General features: G+C 39.9%; 1 protein-coding gene across 1 annotated transcript in view; it reads right to left on the bottom strand.

Moving 5' to 3' along the window:
- macf1a (microtubule actin crosslinking factor 1a) overlaps nucleotides 1-16,857 on the bottom strand; it is a 356,367-nt gene that overhangs the window by 39,294 nt on the left and 300,216 nt on the right. The window contains exons 66-67 of the mRNA XM_051956148.1: nucleotides 1,079-1,240; nucleotides 398-568 (exon numbers count right to left, since the gene is read on the bottom strand). Coding sequence (XP_051812108.1) covers nucleotides 398-568; nucleotides 1,079-1,240 — 333 coding nt within the window. The remainder of the gene's footprint in view (nucleotides 1-397; nucleotides 569-1,078; nucleotides 1,241-16,857) is intronic.

The following is a 16,857-nucleotide window of genomic DNA, read 5'->3' as shown; positions in this document are numbered from 1 at the left end:
AGACGGATCATCGACTGAGTGTTTGCTGTGTGCTTGTCATTCAAATATCTATTTGATGTTGTTTGTGGTTGAAGGACACCGAGGACATCTGAATATCAATAATACCGCGATCACACCTGTCTGAGGGAGAATCGTTTGGTCACGTTGATATTTAAAAAGAAATAATCTGGAAAGTTTAAAATTCAAGTCCCTGTTAATTTGCAGAAAAAAGCTGGCAGTGTATTTCACAGAAAGAACAGAAGAAGAATCTAAGAGCTCAGATGTTTGATGATCAGTGCCTCAAATCCATAAAATACTTCTTATAAAATGCATCAGATGACAAAAAGCAAGTCACATGATACTGCTCTGTGTGTTACAGCTCCTGGTTGGGTTTCTGAACAAATATTAAGATTCTTACCTTTTGCTCCTGGATCTGGGCCTTGACCACGCGGTACTCGGCGGACGGAGGCTTCTGATTGGCCACCAGCTCCTCCGTGTCGCTCAGCCAGCTGAGCAGAGGCTCCAGAGCATCCTGGAATTTCCCACAATGCAACAGGGCCTCCTGCAGCTGTGCGATCCGCTCTGCCACCTGAGAATGAGAGAGATGATTATGAGGAGAGAAACAGAAGCTCTATGTAACAGTAGGGAATTATACAGTAAATGTATTAGATGTATACATATACACTACTGTTCCAAAGTTTGGGGTCATTTAGAAATGTCCTTATTTTTGAAAGAAAAGCTTTTTTTTTCAATGAAGATAACCAGAAATGTAGTCTAGACATTGTTAATGTGGTAAATGACTATTCTATCTGGAAACGGCTGATTTTTAATGGAATATCTCCATAGGGGTACAGAGGACCATTTCCAGCAACCATCACTCCTGTGTTCTAATGCTACATTGTGTTAGCTAATGGTGTTGAAAGGCTCATTGATGATTAGAAAACCCTTGTGCAGTTATGTTAGCACATGGATAAAAGTGTGAGTTTTCATGGAAAACATGAAATAGCCTGGGTGACCATCAAATATTTGAACATTAGTGTATATTAGATAAAGTGCAAGAAATACCAATAAAGCCTCATATGGTTTGCGAGAATCGTACCCGCTTGTTGAGTGAGTTCCATCGCAGGTTGGTGGTCTCCAGGTCGTGCTCCAGCGCCTGGGTGTCGGTGTGTTTAGCGGCGCTCTGGATCAAACCTTGACCTACTGCGTTGACATGCTGCAGCTTTGGTTGAATACTGTCCACCTGCTCTCTCTCCACAGCCTGGAAGAAGAAGAAGAAAGGGGAGGGATGCTATTAACCGACTGTTTTATTGACCTACTGTATCAATAATTAATGAATAAAGGAGTTCATGCTGTTGATTTGAACACACACTTCTGTCTGGCTCTCAGCAGACAGAAATTCTCCACATTATGAATCCACATTTAGAGGAGACTGGATGCTAAGAAGTGAAAGACACACAGGGGGATGTGTGGAGATAAGAGAGGAGTGGGAGACAGGAAGGGAGCTGGAAAAACGAGGGTGGGGTGAGGAGAAAATAAAGGAGGGAGAGAGGAGGGGGATTATGGGGATTAGAGGTTTAGACGAGCAAGGGGCTGGCTGGAAAAGGCTGAGTCGACAACACACACACACACACACACATACACACACACACAGTAACACACTTCTACTGTACGAGTGCACACAACCTTCACCTAATCACACCGACCCACACTAACACACATTTATAAAAAACACACACACAACTTCGCCTGTCTGACCACATTACTCACACAACCACGTCACAGTGCAGAGCTGGAGCCATCTTGTGATGACAATGGAAGCAGCCATCCGACACTAAAGACAACCAGACTTGACTTCCCTGGTCAGCCAATACAGCGACGCTCTCAGAGGAAAACTGTGCCACGACTGCACCCAAATCCACAGAGAGCTCGGAGTCTGGCCTCTAACAGACAGTACTAGTAGTATGTACAAGGTTTTTATTTAACAGAGTTTCTCCTATTTTGCTCTCAATATTTAAAAAAAATCTTTTCTCCACATGAAAACACAAAAACACAATTGCCCAAAAGAAGCCATGTTGACCAACCAGAAGCCTGAATAATGAATTCTGCTCCTGGTTCTGGCAGGCTAACAACAATGGTGCAGCAAGGAAAAAGGGAATCATATGTGCGTCTAATGCCTCAGTGTAGTGGAAAAGCAACTGTACATTTATGTGTAAAAAGTCCTGTTAGCGAGGTTAGCATCTGCTCCATTTATGCCACATCACACAAAACTGCCTCATGTAAACAAAGGAGATAAGAGCTCGCACTCTGAAGTGACAAGTTTGTTTCTACCGGTCCTACATTGAACACTGCAGCCGTGAATTTCTTTATATCGTCATCATAGGAAGGAGTTTTCAAAAACAGCATTTGTATGTGAATAAAAGGCCAAAATGCATAGAAATAAGAGAGTGCTATGTTGAACCATAAAAAGCATATATAAGACAGATGTAGCAACTGTAGTTTGGTTTGTGGACAATTGGTTTGAAGAATCGAGTTTGAAATTTAGCCAAAACAAATGACAATCGTTAAGCACAATCTACCAAAGCCATTTTCCTCTAAATGAGACCATATTTTGCTGAATAAACCTAATGCTGTATTGAACAGATTTGAAACTAGCAGTTGATCCCATAAACTGATTCAGAAAATGCTTGATAAGGGAACAAATCAAGTAAGAAGCACACTCACTTTCTCATAGACTTCTAAATAATCTGGCTTCTTTTTGCATCACCCCCTGGTGGCTCTTAGAAGAAGTGCAGCTTGAAGGCTACATCCATGTTTATATCCAGTCAAGTGGATATAAACTTTAAAAAGTATTTCCACTCAAATCTGAAGCCATCTACTTATCTGTAATTCATCATACAAAAATGCCAAACATCCACTAGTTGCTCCTTTCCACTGTTTTATACATTTGTTTTTCATAATGATGTTTGGTCAAAAGAAGCAATTTAGCATCATTATTTGGCTTACAGGGATTTTCTGCATTTTTAGGCATTATATAGGATAGGGATTAACTGGTCATCTGAGGGATAAATCCACAATGAAAGTCATCATTTGTTGCAGCCCTGAAACAATAAAGTTAGATCCTACTTTAAATTCAAAGCTTCAAAACTGTGTGACCTCAGCGTGACTTTTGATAGTTCCAGGTTTACATTATATAATTTGGAGTCCTTCCTCGACCTATAACTTGCGTTTGGTGTGCCGATGTTGATTTCTAAATGGATAAACAGTCACCGCTGTTGGTCTCACTGTGAAGAAAAACAACCCCAAACCAACAGCTAATGCAAGAAAATGTCAGGAAAAAAACCCAACGTCCTGCTAAATTCCTGTAAAGCGTCCTGCTGTATTCAACAACTTGCCAAATCCACAAAACAAGCTTCGCAATTTCACGGTATTCCACCAACTCCCGGACCAGTGGGACACTGGAAACCACCACAAAGGAGAGGTTCCCATTAGTCCATCTCTGGGATGAAGCCCCATCAGATGGAGGTCCGTGGGAGAAGCTGAGCGGTGGCGATGGGGGGGGGGGGGGGGGGGGGGGGGGGGGGGGGGGGTCGCTGTCAGTAAAACGTTTGAGGAGTCCTGACATTTAGAAAAGGCCCACAGAGGCCGAATTAAGTCTGATGGTGGTTTGTGATGCTCCGGCAGCCAAACCCCGACGGCCACACAAAGAGACACGCACATAAACACAATGAACCACATGTGCACATCCAGGACTCACACATTCAGCAGACTGTGGTGAATCCGAGGCCCGCGGGAACATCGCTGGTGAGACAACGCCGAGCGGGGGAGCAGTTAAAGAGAGTGAAGGGGAAAATGTGAAAATGAAGGTTTGGGGTTTCAGTGAAATACCACAGCAGCCTGGAAGAAGACACCAGAAAGCTCCCACAGTCATGGAACACTAAAATAATAATCTGCTGCACATAATAGCTTCAAATACAAGAGAAAATGTTGGAAAAATACATGGATCTTTCTCTGCTTTCACTATGACATGTCAAAGATGTGTTCATGTTACATTACAAGGGTGATGATAACTTCCATCAACTCACTCCGACACTTAGAAACAGAACAGACTCAAGGAATTTTTTGAGGTTCCTCACCATCCGCTACTACTTTTTACTTCTAGAGGGTTCTTTGAGAAATCCCTGCAGCAGAGATTACTTGACAAACTTCTCAAAAAGGTTCATTAAAGAGCCATTTTGTGGGGTTTGGGGTCCCATTTTGAGCTCTTTATTAGTTGTATTTAGTGTATTTTTTTACTCCAGGCATATAAAAAATATTAAAACAACATGGTAGATCTTCCTAACAGATAGACAAACCTACTGGAAGGAAGCCACACAACATCCCAATTTACAAAACCAGTCTCTAAAAGTTGCCGTAAAATGTTCAATGGTGTTTGAAAGAACTCAATAATTTCATGCCAAAAGAAATCTAATTTAAAAAAAACCCTGGGGATGTTTTTATTTAATTAAAAAAACTGATCCTAACCTGTGGTAATCTTCAAATCATGACTTATCTATTGTGTTTTAAAGAGAAAATCTCCATCACAACATTAACACTGACTTATGGCTTCGTCTTCAGAATACAAGCAGGTTCTGGAAATACTAAGATTTAAAAAATAGTTACTATTAAATCAAAATAAAGCATTATGATACAGTCTGCCAGTCCTCTTATCATAACCTCAGCCGAAACGTAATATAATACATTTAAGATGTACATGTTGAAATTCTGCAATGTGGACAACTACAATAAAACTAAGTTTCTAAAATTAAATCAAGTGTAAAAGCAATGTAAAGTGTAAATTGGGACAACACGTAACTCAACAAAAAAAGCTCCAGAACACCTTTTGAGTTATCAGGTTCCCTCTGACATTCAACCCTTCAAGCGAGCAGGATTCCCTGAACATCCCCAGATTTTGAAATTCACTACATCTGCAGCAATTTCTGCCTTTTCTGCATCAATTTATGGTGGAAATGTCTTTTTCTAATTAAAGATATATCTAAATGTAAAGCACCAGGTGGCAATTCAAACTATAATGGAAAATTAATGGGTGTAACTGCATTTTCCACAACAGATTCAGCGGTTGTGTGAGCTCATAATTCATATTTTGAGAGTACAAAAAGACCAAGATGCAGCGTTTTTCATAATCAAACATTTTTTGCTTTTCTCTGCTGTGGAGGACAAAAGCATGTGTTTTAAATAAATCCCTGCAAACCCACGCCCATGTAACGGACACTGTAGTACCTGAATCGGTTAAAAAATCTGCATAGAGTAGAAAGTGAAACTTCATACTTTTTTTTTTTTGCATAACTGGATGTCTGAAGAAAAGTAACATGTGAGGTTAAAGTTGAGTACACAATGTGAAACTGAGATGCGATAGTGGAATTTCTGCAAGCTTTGGAATACATTAAAGCTGACATCTGAGTGTGTTTCCGTCATTACTATTCTGAACATAGTTAGCTGAGTTTTAAAGCTTTCACAGCCTCACACTTGTGGATTTATGACGTGATGAGGACAGACTGGCTCGTGTAGATGGAGTGGAAGTTGCTGAGTGGAGTCTTGGCGGTGGGTCATAATCAAAGGATTTACAGGTTTCTGCTCATCTGGTTTAAATACGGCATCAGACTACACACTATGTGCCAGGAGACTCCAGCGTGTACTTATGGAATTTTTTTCGCATGCAGAAGTGCAAATCAGCGCAGGTTGATTATGCGGTTGTAAAGAAGCGTTGTACAGGTATTTAACTCTGCACGGTTAAACATGAGTGAGCGGTTTGCCTCCGGCTTGGATGCAGCTGTGTTGCATCGATGGGCGTCGGAGCAGGAAGTCTGTCTGCCAGAACAACAATGACTGCAGCCGTGACCTGCTCCACCCTTTTATCCTGCTGTGTCTGAGTGAGGGGGGCAGAAAAGGCAAAGAAAACAGGGAAAGTACAACCATTCATCATCTCCTCATGTATATAAATCTGTTACAGGCTACATTTCTGTCCTCTTCTGTCTGTATTTTCTCTCTTTCTATTTCAGCCGCCCTTCTCCGCTCTCTTTCTGAATCCACCAAACCACAGCTCTGGAAAATGTCCCACATACTTGTCATTCTTCCCCACCTCAGCCAGCACTCTCTTAACTCGGCTAACTCCACTATCACCAGCGAACTTGTCATCCTGCTCCCTGCTGCTCCTCCTCCTCCTCCTCTTCTTCCGTTCCTTTCGTTCCTCCAACCACAGCTGCCTCGTCTTTTCTCCGGTCTTTCCCTTCATCCTACTCAAATCTCTCCATCTGGACTGCAAACCCACACTGGCTTTCTCACTCCAGCCACAGTTCAGTGTGGACAGGCGATAAAAACGCCGGGATGAAAGCAGATCTGAGTAAAGCTGGAAGTGACGAGTGGAGAGAGGCGGAATGCTGTTCGCAATGACAGCTTTGTGAAGAAAATGTTGCTTTTTACGTGCTACAAGTGGCATTTCCACCAGCAAAGCACTGATGATAATGTCAAAAACACAGATTCAAACTTTCAGGGTTTCAAACCTGAGGAATCAATCCTGTCAGCTTGGATTGTGGAGCTTTTCTGTTCACTATACTTCCTTCAATCCCTCCATAATTCAGCCATACATGCCAAAAAACGTCCAAATTTGAAATACATCGATGTTGATACACAGATGAGTCCTAAACAAGGACTGGAGAGTGGATTAGTAAAAGACAAAAGTTTAAAAGGCTGTTAAAATGCAGACTTTCATGTAGTTTATTAATTGAACAATTCACATCTTTAAGACTTCACAAAAACATGTGAGGAGGGTAATAAACAGCAAAAATGAAAGGAAATAGTAGACTGAAATGTTTGCTTGAAGTAGGGATGGAAAAAATAGCAAAAATATGTAACTTATCAAACATTTGGGGAAGATGAAACAATATTGAAAGTCTAATTATACCTACTATCCTTTATCAGAGGCAGAATGACTCGACCAATACTGACTTTTATTACTTTTCATCCTCACTGACAGCTTGCAGACCACCTGATTTTTTATTTTCTTAGTTTTATTCTAACAGCAGTGATCTTAACCCGATGTAACACTTCCTATTTTTCTTCGTTAGCACATTTTTGGTTGGATTATGGAGCATACCATCTCTGGTTGTTGATTAAACCTTTAAAAACTCAACCCTGCGTATCAAAATGACATACTTGGAAGCTTTTACCATGAAAATAATCTCCTCTTACCGTAAAATTGATTAAATTTTACTCCATCCTCCGCTCTCGATGCACCTCGAGCACGCCAGCTCACCCAGACTCTGCTCAAACACTGTAAAACTAATCTATTCAACACACTGACAAGCTGTAATACTGGGGGAGTTCAGTCATACATGTTCAAACCAGAAAACAACAAAGTTGACAGGACTATTTCTTTAGTTGTGTTACATATGAAGCTCTACAAGTCAGAATCTTTTTCAAACTACCATGAGTAGTTTTGAAGTTTAAATGCTCAGTCATAGTGTTGACTGCTTATTTGGCTCAAGGCATTTCTTTTAGCGGTTAATAATCACCATTTGAACAAGTTAACATGGTTAAAAAAAAACAGATTTTCACTGCAGGGGTCTAATAAACCATCACTAAATGAATGAAAATCAAAGCTTAGGCTGAAAAAACATCCTTAAGCTATCATTTATTCAAGTTTAACACTCAACTCAGTTTCGTCTGATTCATCTCTACTGTGTGGGAGTGGTTTGATCACAATTTAAGTATGTGACCTCACATTTTTCCAACTGAGCCACACTGACTCAAAATCAGCGAGAAGAGCTCGGACGACGGCATTAATCAGAAACCTCACATGTGAAATACTGCTCTAATTAAATGCAGGCGGAATCTGATTGAGAAAATATGTCCTCAGGATGTTTGAGCGGCAGAGTGACGACCACAGGACCCCACCACACACCAGCAGTTTTATCGCTGGTAGCAAATCAGGTCAAGCACCGTGCACCAGCGTGAAAACACATGCGACGCTGTTTAACAACATGCATGCAGCTAGAGCAAGTCTGGGGTCAGTTTAACACAAGATCCTATTAGTCTCATAAATATTCTTAATTAAAACTGTGAAATGTAACACCCAGCTAAAGCTCACTGTGGCTACATGACAGGGATAGGTCCTTATTCTCAAACTGAGCTGTGTCCTGAGTGTATGTTGTGCATAAAAACGTGCAGATGTTTCTATATTCAGATAAGTTAATAAGACTGAGGAGAGGAATAGCTGCATCGATGGCTTCTGTCCAAAATATCACTCAAGGACAATCAATTTCACAATCAGGACAGATGAGGACTGTTTGTCGTTAACAGAGACTGAAAGCACAACTGCAGCTTTCCATTAACTGCTGCTGTAAAGAATACAAGAGAAAGAAAAATAAGAAAACAAGCTGAGAAGCACACGCTGTTCGGCTACACAGAGTTTTCCAACTTATCACGGCTTTAAAGATGTTCTCATCTTCCTTCCCCCCTCATAACTGATTTCCAACAACTACGTCAACGTCTCCTTCATGAGAGCTGCTTGTCAAGTCAGAAACATCCTCTTTAACCCTCTGAACCGAAGGCAGTTTGTTCATTTTTGCTCCTGTCAGGTTTTTCCTCACTGTGGGCTCATTTTTCAAGTCCTGCACCTCCATGGAAACAGCAGAAGCATGGCTAGAAATACAGAGAACCAAGAAACGTCTTCTACGCAGTATGGCACAGTTATAATACCATAATTCAAGAAAAAATACAAAGTGAAAGTCCAGTTTGTGGAATCAAAATGTGCCCATGAGCGTTAACCAACACTGGAACAAACAGCAGCTCCACATGCCGTAGGAAGACTATCTGACTGGGCCTATTCACAGTTTTACATCCTCTACAAACTGCATTTTTCACACTACAATGTTGTTTCACAATGCTGAAAGTGTCTTCCAACAACTTGCCCCTCTGCATACTGTTTTTGAGTCATGCTGCATTTATTTTATGGATCGAGTGCATAAAAGCAGCCTGCAGTTCACCCAAAAGATCTCTAAATTTTTGCCATGTCACTGTTAGTCACTGCTGAGTCACTCATGGTTTTTCAGTTGTGCACAAGAGAACAGAATTCATTTGTTTCTTACAGGATGTAGCGCACAGTTTATTTTTGGCACATTTTTAAATTAATTTTGATTAACTAATGCAATTCTGAGCTTATTTTGGGTTGATTTTTACTGATAAAAGAGATTATACTTTCAAGGACCACTAGAGAATTCCAAAAAAGCTGTTCATTCTTTCTGTTTTTGCAGTAAATGGTGTAATTTTGGCAAGTTTTAAACGAAACATGTCAATGTTGGGTTTTGGAGCTCCACTCACACCACTGCTGAGCGTGAAATAAGCCAGGTACTTGAATAAAAACAGACAAGCAGAGGAAAGTGAGGCGTAAACAGAAAACCACACGGAAAAAAGAACATGGTTTTGGCAAATTTTTGAATCAAATCTGATGAAATATTGCAATTTTAAGCTTATTTTGGGCTACTTTTCTCTGATGGAACAGATGATGCATTCAAGGATGGTCTAGAATTCAAAAAAAGCTGACAAATCCCTCTGTTTTTGCACTTTCTGGCTTTGATAAATGGCACAATTTTGGCATTTTTTTAAAAAGAAAACATGCCTTTAAAGCCTAGAGGTGAATTCTGGCGTTCAGAGATGTTGCCTCTGGAGTGACGCTGACACCCCTGATGAAAGTGAAATTAACCAGGTAGTTGATTAAACACAGACAAGTGAAAGAAAGTGAGGAATGATGATCTTGTACTAGAACAGAATGTGCATAAAAAACAAAAATCAGAAGTGAGAAATAAACAGAAAACCAGAAGGAAAAAATGAACACTGTGGTTTGAGTGAAGCGGTTCTTCTGACAGATTTATGGCAGCTGAATCACTCGTGGTTCTTCAGATGCAGCGGGTAGAGCAGATTTTCTGTATTTTTTTACAGGATCTGGTGCAAACAGTTTATTCTTGGTAAATTTTGGAATAAAATCTAATGAAGAATTGTTATTTGGGGTATATTTGTCCCTGACAGAACAGATGATACATTTCAAAGACCACCAGAGAATTAAACAAAAATGAACAATTAATTATGTAAATAATATTACTATGGTCAGATCTGGTGCAAACAGTTTAGCTTTGGCAAATTTTGAAATAAAGTTTGAAGAAATATTGAAATTTTGAGATTGTTTTGGCTACATTTTTCCCCTGACGGAACAGATGACGCATTCAAGGACCACCAGAGAATTAAAAAAAACAAAACAAAAAACAATTAACAATTATGTGGTTATTATTACTGTGGCCATTTTACTTTTGTTTTCAAACCAACATGTGCAATATAACATCTGTAAACCACAAAACGTGTAATTCACTTTCTAATGATGTCTTACCTTCTATTTAGACTATTTTTATACAAAGTGTTTTTTTTAAAAATAATGTGTACTATTTTTAGAATGTAGATTTGTTTTTCAGTTTTCTTTTTAGTTTTACTTTTTCATTATTTTATTTTTTTCTGTGTATAAAACAAACTCGAGAAAGTGCACAAAGAATTCCATTGTACCTGTACTGTAATCTAAATGGCAATAAAACTCGATTCTATTCAATTTTTTCTGTTTGTGTAGTTTCTGGCTCTGATTAATGAGGTCATTTTGGAGATTTTTTTTAAAAAGAAAACATGCTTTTAAAAGGCGTCATGCCAGTGATGAAGGTGAAATAAACCAGGTAGTGGATTCAAAACACACGAGCAGAAGAAAGTGAGGAGTGATGATCTTCTATTAGAGCTGAATGCCAGAAATAAACAGAAAACCAGGAGGAAAAACTGAACACTGCAGCCTGATCTTCTCCTGACAGCAACATGGCAGCCTTTAAACTGCAACTTGTCTTCTTTTCTCTCCCTCCCTCACTCCTTTCCCTCTCTTCCTGCCCTCGTCACTCACCCTTTTCCTGCCTTTCAACCCTTGTCCTTCCTCGCTCGCTCCTTTCCCCTCTAATGGGATGAGGAGTGAGGGGAGGAAGGAAGGGGAAGAAATCTGTTTCCAAACTAACGTCAGAGGGAGAAAATTATTTTGCCAGCGAGGCTTTGTTTTAAGCCGGGGTCTGAGTAAATCTTTCACACCGGAATGAAAGGGGTTAATAGGTTAATAAATCCCATCTGAGGCCGGTGCCCTTGTTTGAACATCAGCAAACACACAAATCTCATGCAAATGTGGGCTGCATTCAAAACATGCCGGCTCAGACCTCACTGTCCTCCCTTCTTCCCCTCCATTATCACTCCAGCAATTATTTTTCTCTTTTTGGGTGTTCTGTTTTAACATCCACATTCAGAGGATTACTGTTCTTCGCATATTTGTGGGATTTCTGTGCTGCTAATCAACTCCCTGCGAGACAGAGAATGACAGAGCAACACACTTTAAGATTTCTCACTGGATTTTTACCACTCTGCTGTTTTTAGGAGCTTTGTTAAAATCACAGAGAGAGAGAGGTGGAGTGATGCAGCAGAAAGCAGAGACAGAAAATATGTAAAATCACTGAAAAATGCTTCAGAAAGTTCATGTGCTTTTCATGTTTTAAACGCAGCTACATTCAGGTCCAATGGGAGATCAGTGTCTTTGTGCTTTCGCTTTCATGTTTTTCTGTGTACCTGAACGCCTCTCTTCTCCGTCTTTCACAGGTTTTGTCCCGCAGGCGGACGTTCAGGACCAGAATTATCACATCAATCACAACACAAACACATGAGCCGTGGACCTGAGGCCACCTGGTTCTCTCTGCTTTAACATCTGTCTTCCCGGATCATTTGTTCCCATCCTGTTTTGGAAATCATTTGGGCTAAAAATGGGATATGTGCAGACATCAGTGACCCACGGTTGCACCGCGGCTGTTTTATTAATGCTCCCTCATACTTTATTTCAAAGCCAACATTGAAACATTAAGCTGCCTCCGTCCAGCAGAACTTCTGAAATGCAAATGTGCAGCGGAAAAAACAGAAAACCATAAATTAAATATTAATGCTTACAAAATCCAGATCTGGTCTGCGCAGCTTAAAACGTTTGTCACTGCATGACCAAAAAAGGAGATTTTAGGGATGTGTATTAATACTTTAATGAGCCTAAAATAAGACCATTTAACCCTGTGAGCTTCAGGCTATTTTCAGGGTAAATTTACCACCTTCTGCTTAAGCTCTTTGTCTCCATCATTATAAGGGTTTGTCACACATGCTGGATCTTGTTTTTGTCAGAACAATGGAGGTAATCCACATATGCCATCATTTCATTTGATAATACCGCCAGATTTTTTAAATGAGCCTTTAAAATATGGAAATTAATCCCATCTGAAACGATGATATCATGTTTTTAAATGTGTCGCGCCATAAAATGCTGCCAGCAGAGATGTTTTTTCAGAATTGTATGGAGAAAACTGCTTAGAATCTGGTTTAAAAGTGGCAAACCGGGTAAATATTTGCCCCCATCCTGAAACAAACAGTCCACAAAGAGTCTCGCATTGCCTCTACACAGCTGCACACAGATGACCTGCACTCGTCTTTTCACCACAATCAAAGCACTGAAAAACAAATCCATCATTCTGTGTTTATATTTCATACAAATTGGAATGTAATCTCAGCATTAAGGTGGAATCTACGCAGAAATTTTGCATAATTTCAAATCTGGATTACACTTTGACGCAAAACAAAACAGCTACTTTGATCAGAGAGGGTGAATTTTGCCGTTTGTTTTGATATGATTACATACAGTCAAGCCCAAACTTATCCATACCCCCAGCAGTTTTAGCCACTCTTTGTCCAAATGTAAATAAAAGCTGAGAATCCCCCCCCCCCCCATAATCATGCTCCTGTACGCTGTCATGTTGTCTTTCGGCAGAAGCGTGTGCCATTTTCAATCCAAAAAAACTTGCTGGTTGAAAAAAATGTAACTTTAAGTCAAAATTTGAATAATTTTGGACTTGACTGTATATGATGATTATTCTGAAATGATGGGGACTTGTGACTTATTCAACGCAGAAAGAATTAGCAAAGATAATAGTCTGCAGAAGTTTGATCTGTTTCTAGTCAGTTATTATTTTGATATGTACAAAAATGAATCCAAAAAGTCCAGTTTTGCGCTTTCTTTTGATAAATTAACATGTAATTGCATAGGTATGTCAATATCTTTGTAAAGATTGCATTGCATACATTAACATCTAAATATTAACAAAAGCATGCACTGAGGAGTTTATTAGTAATGCAAACACGAGTAATGGATCAGGAGATTGGACTAGGAGGGGTATGCAGATTGTAAATAAATATCAAATTCATTTTTTCCTCCTGATTCTTTGTCACACAAACAAGCAAAACTAGCATCACTGGAAAGGTCAGGTTGTCCAATTTCATTTGATATGTGCAACAGCCCCATGAAATAAACACTTTGAGAGCAATTTAACTGAGAAGAAAGTAACTGGGATGCATTTTAAGGACTTAACGCTACCAAACAACAGTTTCCTTTCAGAATTTCCTCCCTGTCAGTCTGTCTGTCTGTACTGTATGTTCCCTCGCTGCAGTCCATCAAACAGCATGCAAAGCTAGTCCATCTGTCTGTCTGTCTGTCTGTGGGACGCACAGACACACAGTGTGCTTTAAAACGAGCTCCATGTTAATCCAAAGACCTTCTGTTTGCGTCTGCCTGCCAGCGTAGCTCTTTCATACCGAGGCCTCATGTTGCACTAAAAGGTGTTTCCCTGTGAACACAATAGCTCCTCCACCCAGCCGCCCCGTCGCCTGTCACAACTCTTTTTGTGTCTCCGTCAGTGTGTCCGTCCTCCCCGGGTTCGTCACATCATCCCTTTTCAATTAATTCCTATCAGCGGCTCAACGTGAAAACTGCCTGCTGCTTGTTTTAGTGTGTGCTTGGAGACACAGAGGCAGGAGAAAGGAGACGAGAGCGAAAAAGATGAGCGCAATAAAAATAAATAAAGAAAGAAAGAAGCAGAGAAGGAAGCAAAGAGAGGCAGAAACAAACCAGGCAACACACACTCTAATCAGATATCTAAGTTTATGTTCCCCAGACAACGTTAACACGGTGTTTGTGTATCCATGTTGGCAGAGGCAGCTCCCTTCACACAGAGCCACAGTATTTACCTCTCACCTCCTTATCTCAGCAACAACACCGTCCAAGCATGGAGGAGTGGAGGGGAGGACAGGGGGAGGTCTGGGTTGGACAGAGTGGAAAACATTTCAGGAGAACAGAAAGAGAAAATGAATGAAGAAGATTTCAACTCAACTGCTTCTGTCACCTTTCAGAAATCTGAGCGGAGAGTTTCCCAACCATCAGCCATCATTCATTACTACAAAACAAGACTTAAAGGAGCCAGTGTTTCTGTGGCAACAGGGTGTTACTGATGTGCATACCGAGGTGGAGAATCACTACAGTGACATTCAAATCATTTTCTCAGAGAAAGAGAGCCAAGTGCTGAATGGCAGTGATCTCATTTAGGAACAAAAGCTTTCAAAGAGTATGGAAAACACAATTTTGCTTTTGTGTTTGCTAAAAGTCTTCATGATTTCTTCACTATCTGACCAACAAAAGGTCACACAAAGGTTTAAGTGGTAGCTGCCTTTGCATAATGTTACTAAATCAAAAGAAAATACAGCTTTTCTTTAAAATCCACAGCAAAAAAGCACATAAGTTAAGTAAATTCTGACATTTTGAGCAAAAATATAAAGACATTTTGCAGACATTTGCATTAATCTTTTTGAGACATACAAATTTTGAATGAATGTTCAACTAAAGGACCGTATTAAGTTCAGGGGACGAGCTTCTTTTTTACAATCAAAGATATTTGTAATTTCCAGTCTGAACGATCCAAAATTGTCCATGTTTGCTTAAACACAGGAAGGATGTGAAACTGTAAATTCATGGTGAAGAAAAAGTAAGTTATGCAGCCAATTTTATTAAGTTAGACCAAGTTGAATTTAGCTTAAAATCAACTAACACAGAAACTGGATTTCAAATTACACGAAATATAAAGTTGATGCAACAGTATTTTGTCAACGTAACCCATCAAAATAGTGTTTGCAACTTAGAAGTTTGTTATACTCTACAACCATGCATTTAATTAACTGGTAGGAATAGGTGCCTTACATTACTGGAGAACTTTTTGGAGTTTATTTCACTAATGTATTCAGCCTAATGAGTTGCTGTCCTAGTTTTTGCTATTTTCCTCCAGAACATGTTCTTCTATTTGACTTCCAAAAGCCTTATTTCCCTGAATCCAGCCTGATGTTGTTTCAGGTCATCTGCACTTCAGCTCTCTGCACAGTAATTCTCCTGTTTTACATCTCAGGCGGAGTGGACACGACATCTGATTGCATTAAACCGAGGCCAGAGAGGCCATAAGTGCCGAGAGAACAAACAGACGTGGACCGATAAGGCATACAGACGCAGAAATCAGTTACATCCCAAACAAAACACATACACACACACACAGAGAATCAAATGTACTCGTAAACCCACGCAGGGCAGAGTAAATGAGCTGCTGCTGACGTGTCCGACGAGGCAACTTATGTCTGATGGAAACTGTAATGTGATAAAACGCAGATTGCAGCGTCAGCATTAGATCAGCCCCATCAGGGTCCAGCAGAGCCGCACACAGCTTAAAAACGATGATCATCTACAAGTAATAATAAAGTTTCTCTGCTTTACATTAGAGCTCAACGAATGGGGAAAATATCAATATTTGATGTTTCTAACAAATATTGCAATTTTGATTTTAGATTTAGTTCCTGTTTCTGTTCAACGTAATGAGATGCCACCGAACTGTCAAACAAGGAGGGCGGCAAGAATTTGTAAAACCTGTAAAACTATTGACATAACTCTTTAACCTCTACATAACACACATTCTAAATGCCAGTGTTTGCTAAGCATTGTTTAAACATGTGACTTTGATTGCAATCGTTCAGCCCCATTTTACATGAAAGCTCTACCAACAGATCAGGAATAGGGTCACTGTGTCAGTCACAAAATACTTCATGGTAAAAAAAACTTGATAATGATTCTGTAGGTTTGCATAGCTAAACCTATATTCACACTATGAGAAAAATTAAACAAGTTCAACTTTTGTTTCTTCTTTTTGTTTTTGAGTTCCAGCTCATTCTAGCTGTGATTTCCACAGAGGTGCTGGACTTTATATTGCAGTGGAAATGAGCCCACAGTGACGAAAAAATACCCAGGAACGGCTTGGGTAACGAGCCTGGCATGCAGTGATGGTGAAAGAAGGCGAACGCTGTCATTACAACGACTAATTCACAGAAAAAATGCGCAGGTTTGCCTCATTGCACGATTTAAATCTCTGGGAACACTTCAATTTTTCAGTGTTGTAGTTTTCTGCTAGGACATTGTTGTGCAGTGAAGGGGATTTTGAAAAGAGTGAAAAAGAAAGCTGGAAAGCCACAGACTGAAGATGATTTGGATAGATTTTGGTGCTAAATTGTACCTCAAATTAAAAAAAAAAAAAAAATCAGACAATAATTTCCTGTTCTACCACCAGGAAACACACCCACACAGCAGACCTGATGTAGACAAAAGTCTTCTCAAAGGGGGATCTGACAAGTGACAGGCCTAATTATTCCTAATTTACTTCAAAAACCTTCCTCTTTCTGAAGCTCTTTTCCTCCAGATCAAGCCTGATGTTGTTAGCGTTCATCATCGGAACCACAGCGGAGAATCTAACCGTCAACTTAGAAGCAAAAAGGAGCAAATTCAACTCGTGACCGACAAAAACGGGGTTCATATCAAGCAAATCTGGGCCAGACACTGACATGTAGAAAGCCCAACAGGCTGTC

The sequence above is a fragment of the Acanthochromis polyacanthus genome, chromosome 11 (genome assembly GCF_021347895.1).
Source record: "Acanthochromis polyacanthus isolate Apoly-LR-REF ecotype Palm Island chromosome 11, KAUST_Apoly_ChrSc, whole genome shotgun sequence".
In the NCBI taxonomy this organism is placed as follows: Eukaryota; Metazoa; Chordata; class Actinopteri; family Pomacentridae; genus Acanthochromis; species Acanthochromis polyacanthus.
Note: the sequence above shows the minus strand (reverse complement) of the source record. Positions and strands in the feature narration are given on the sequence as shown.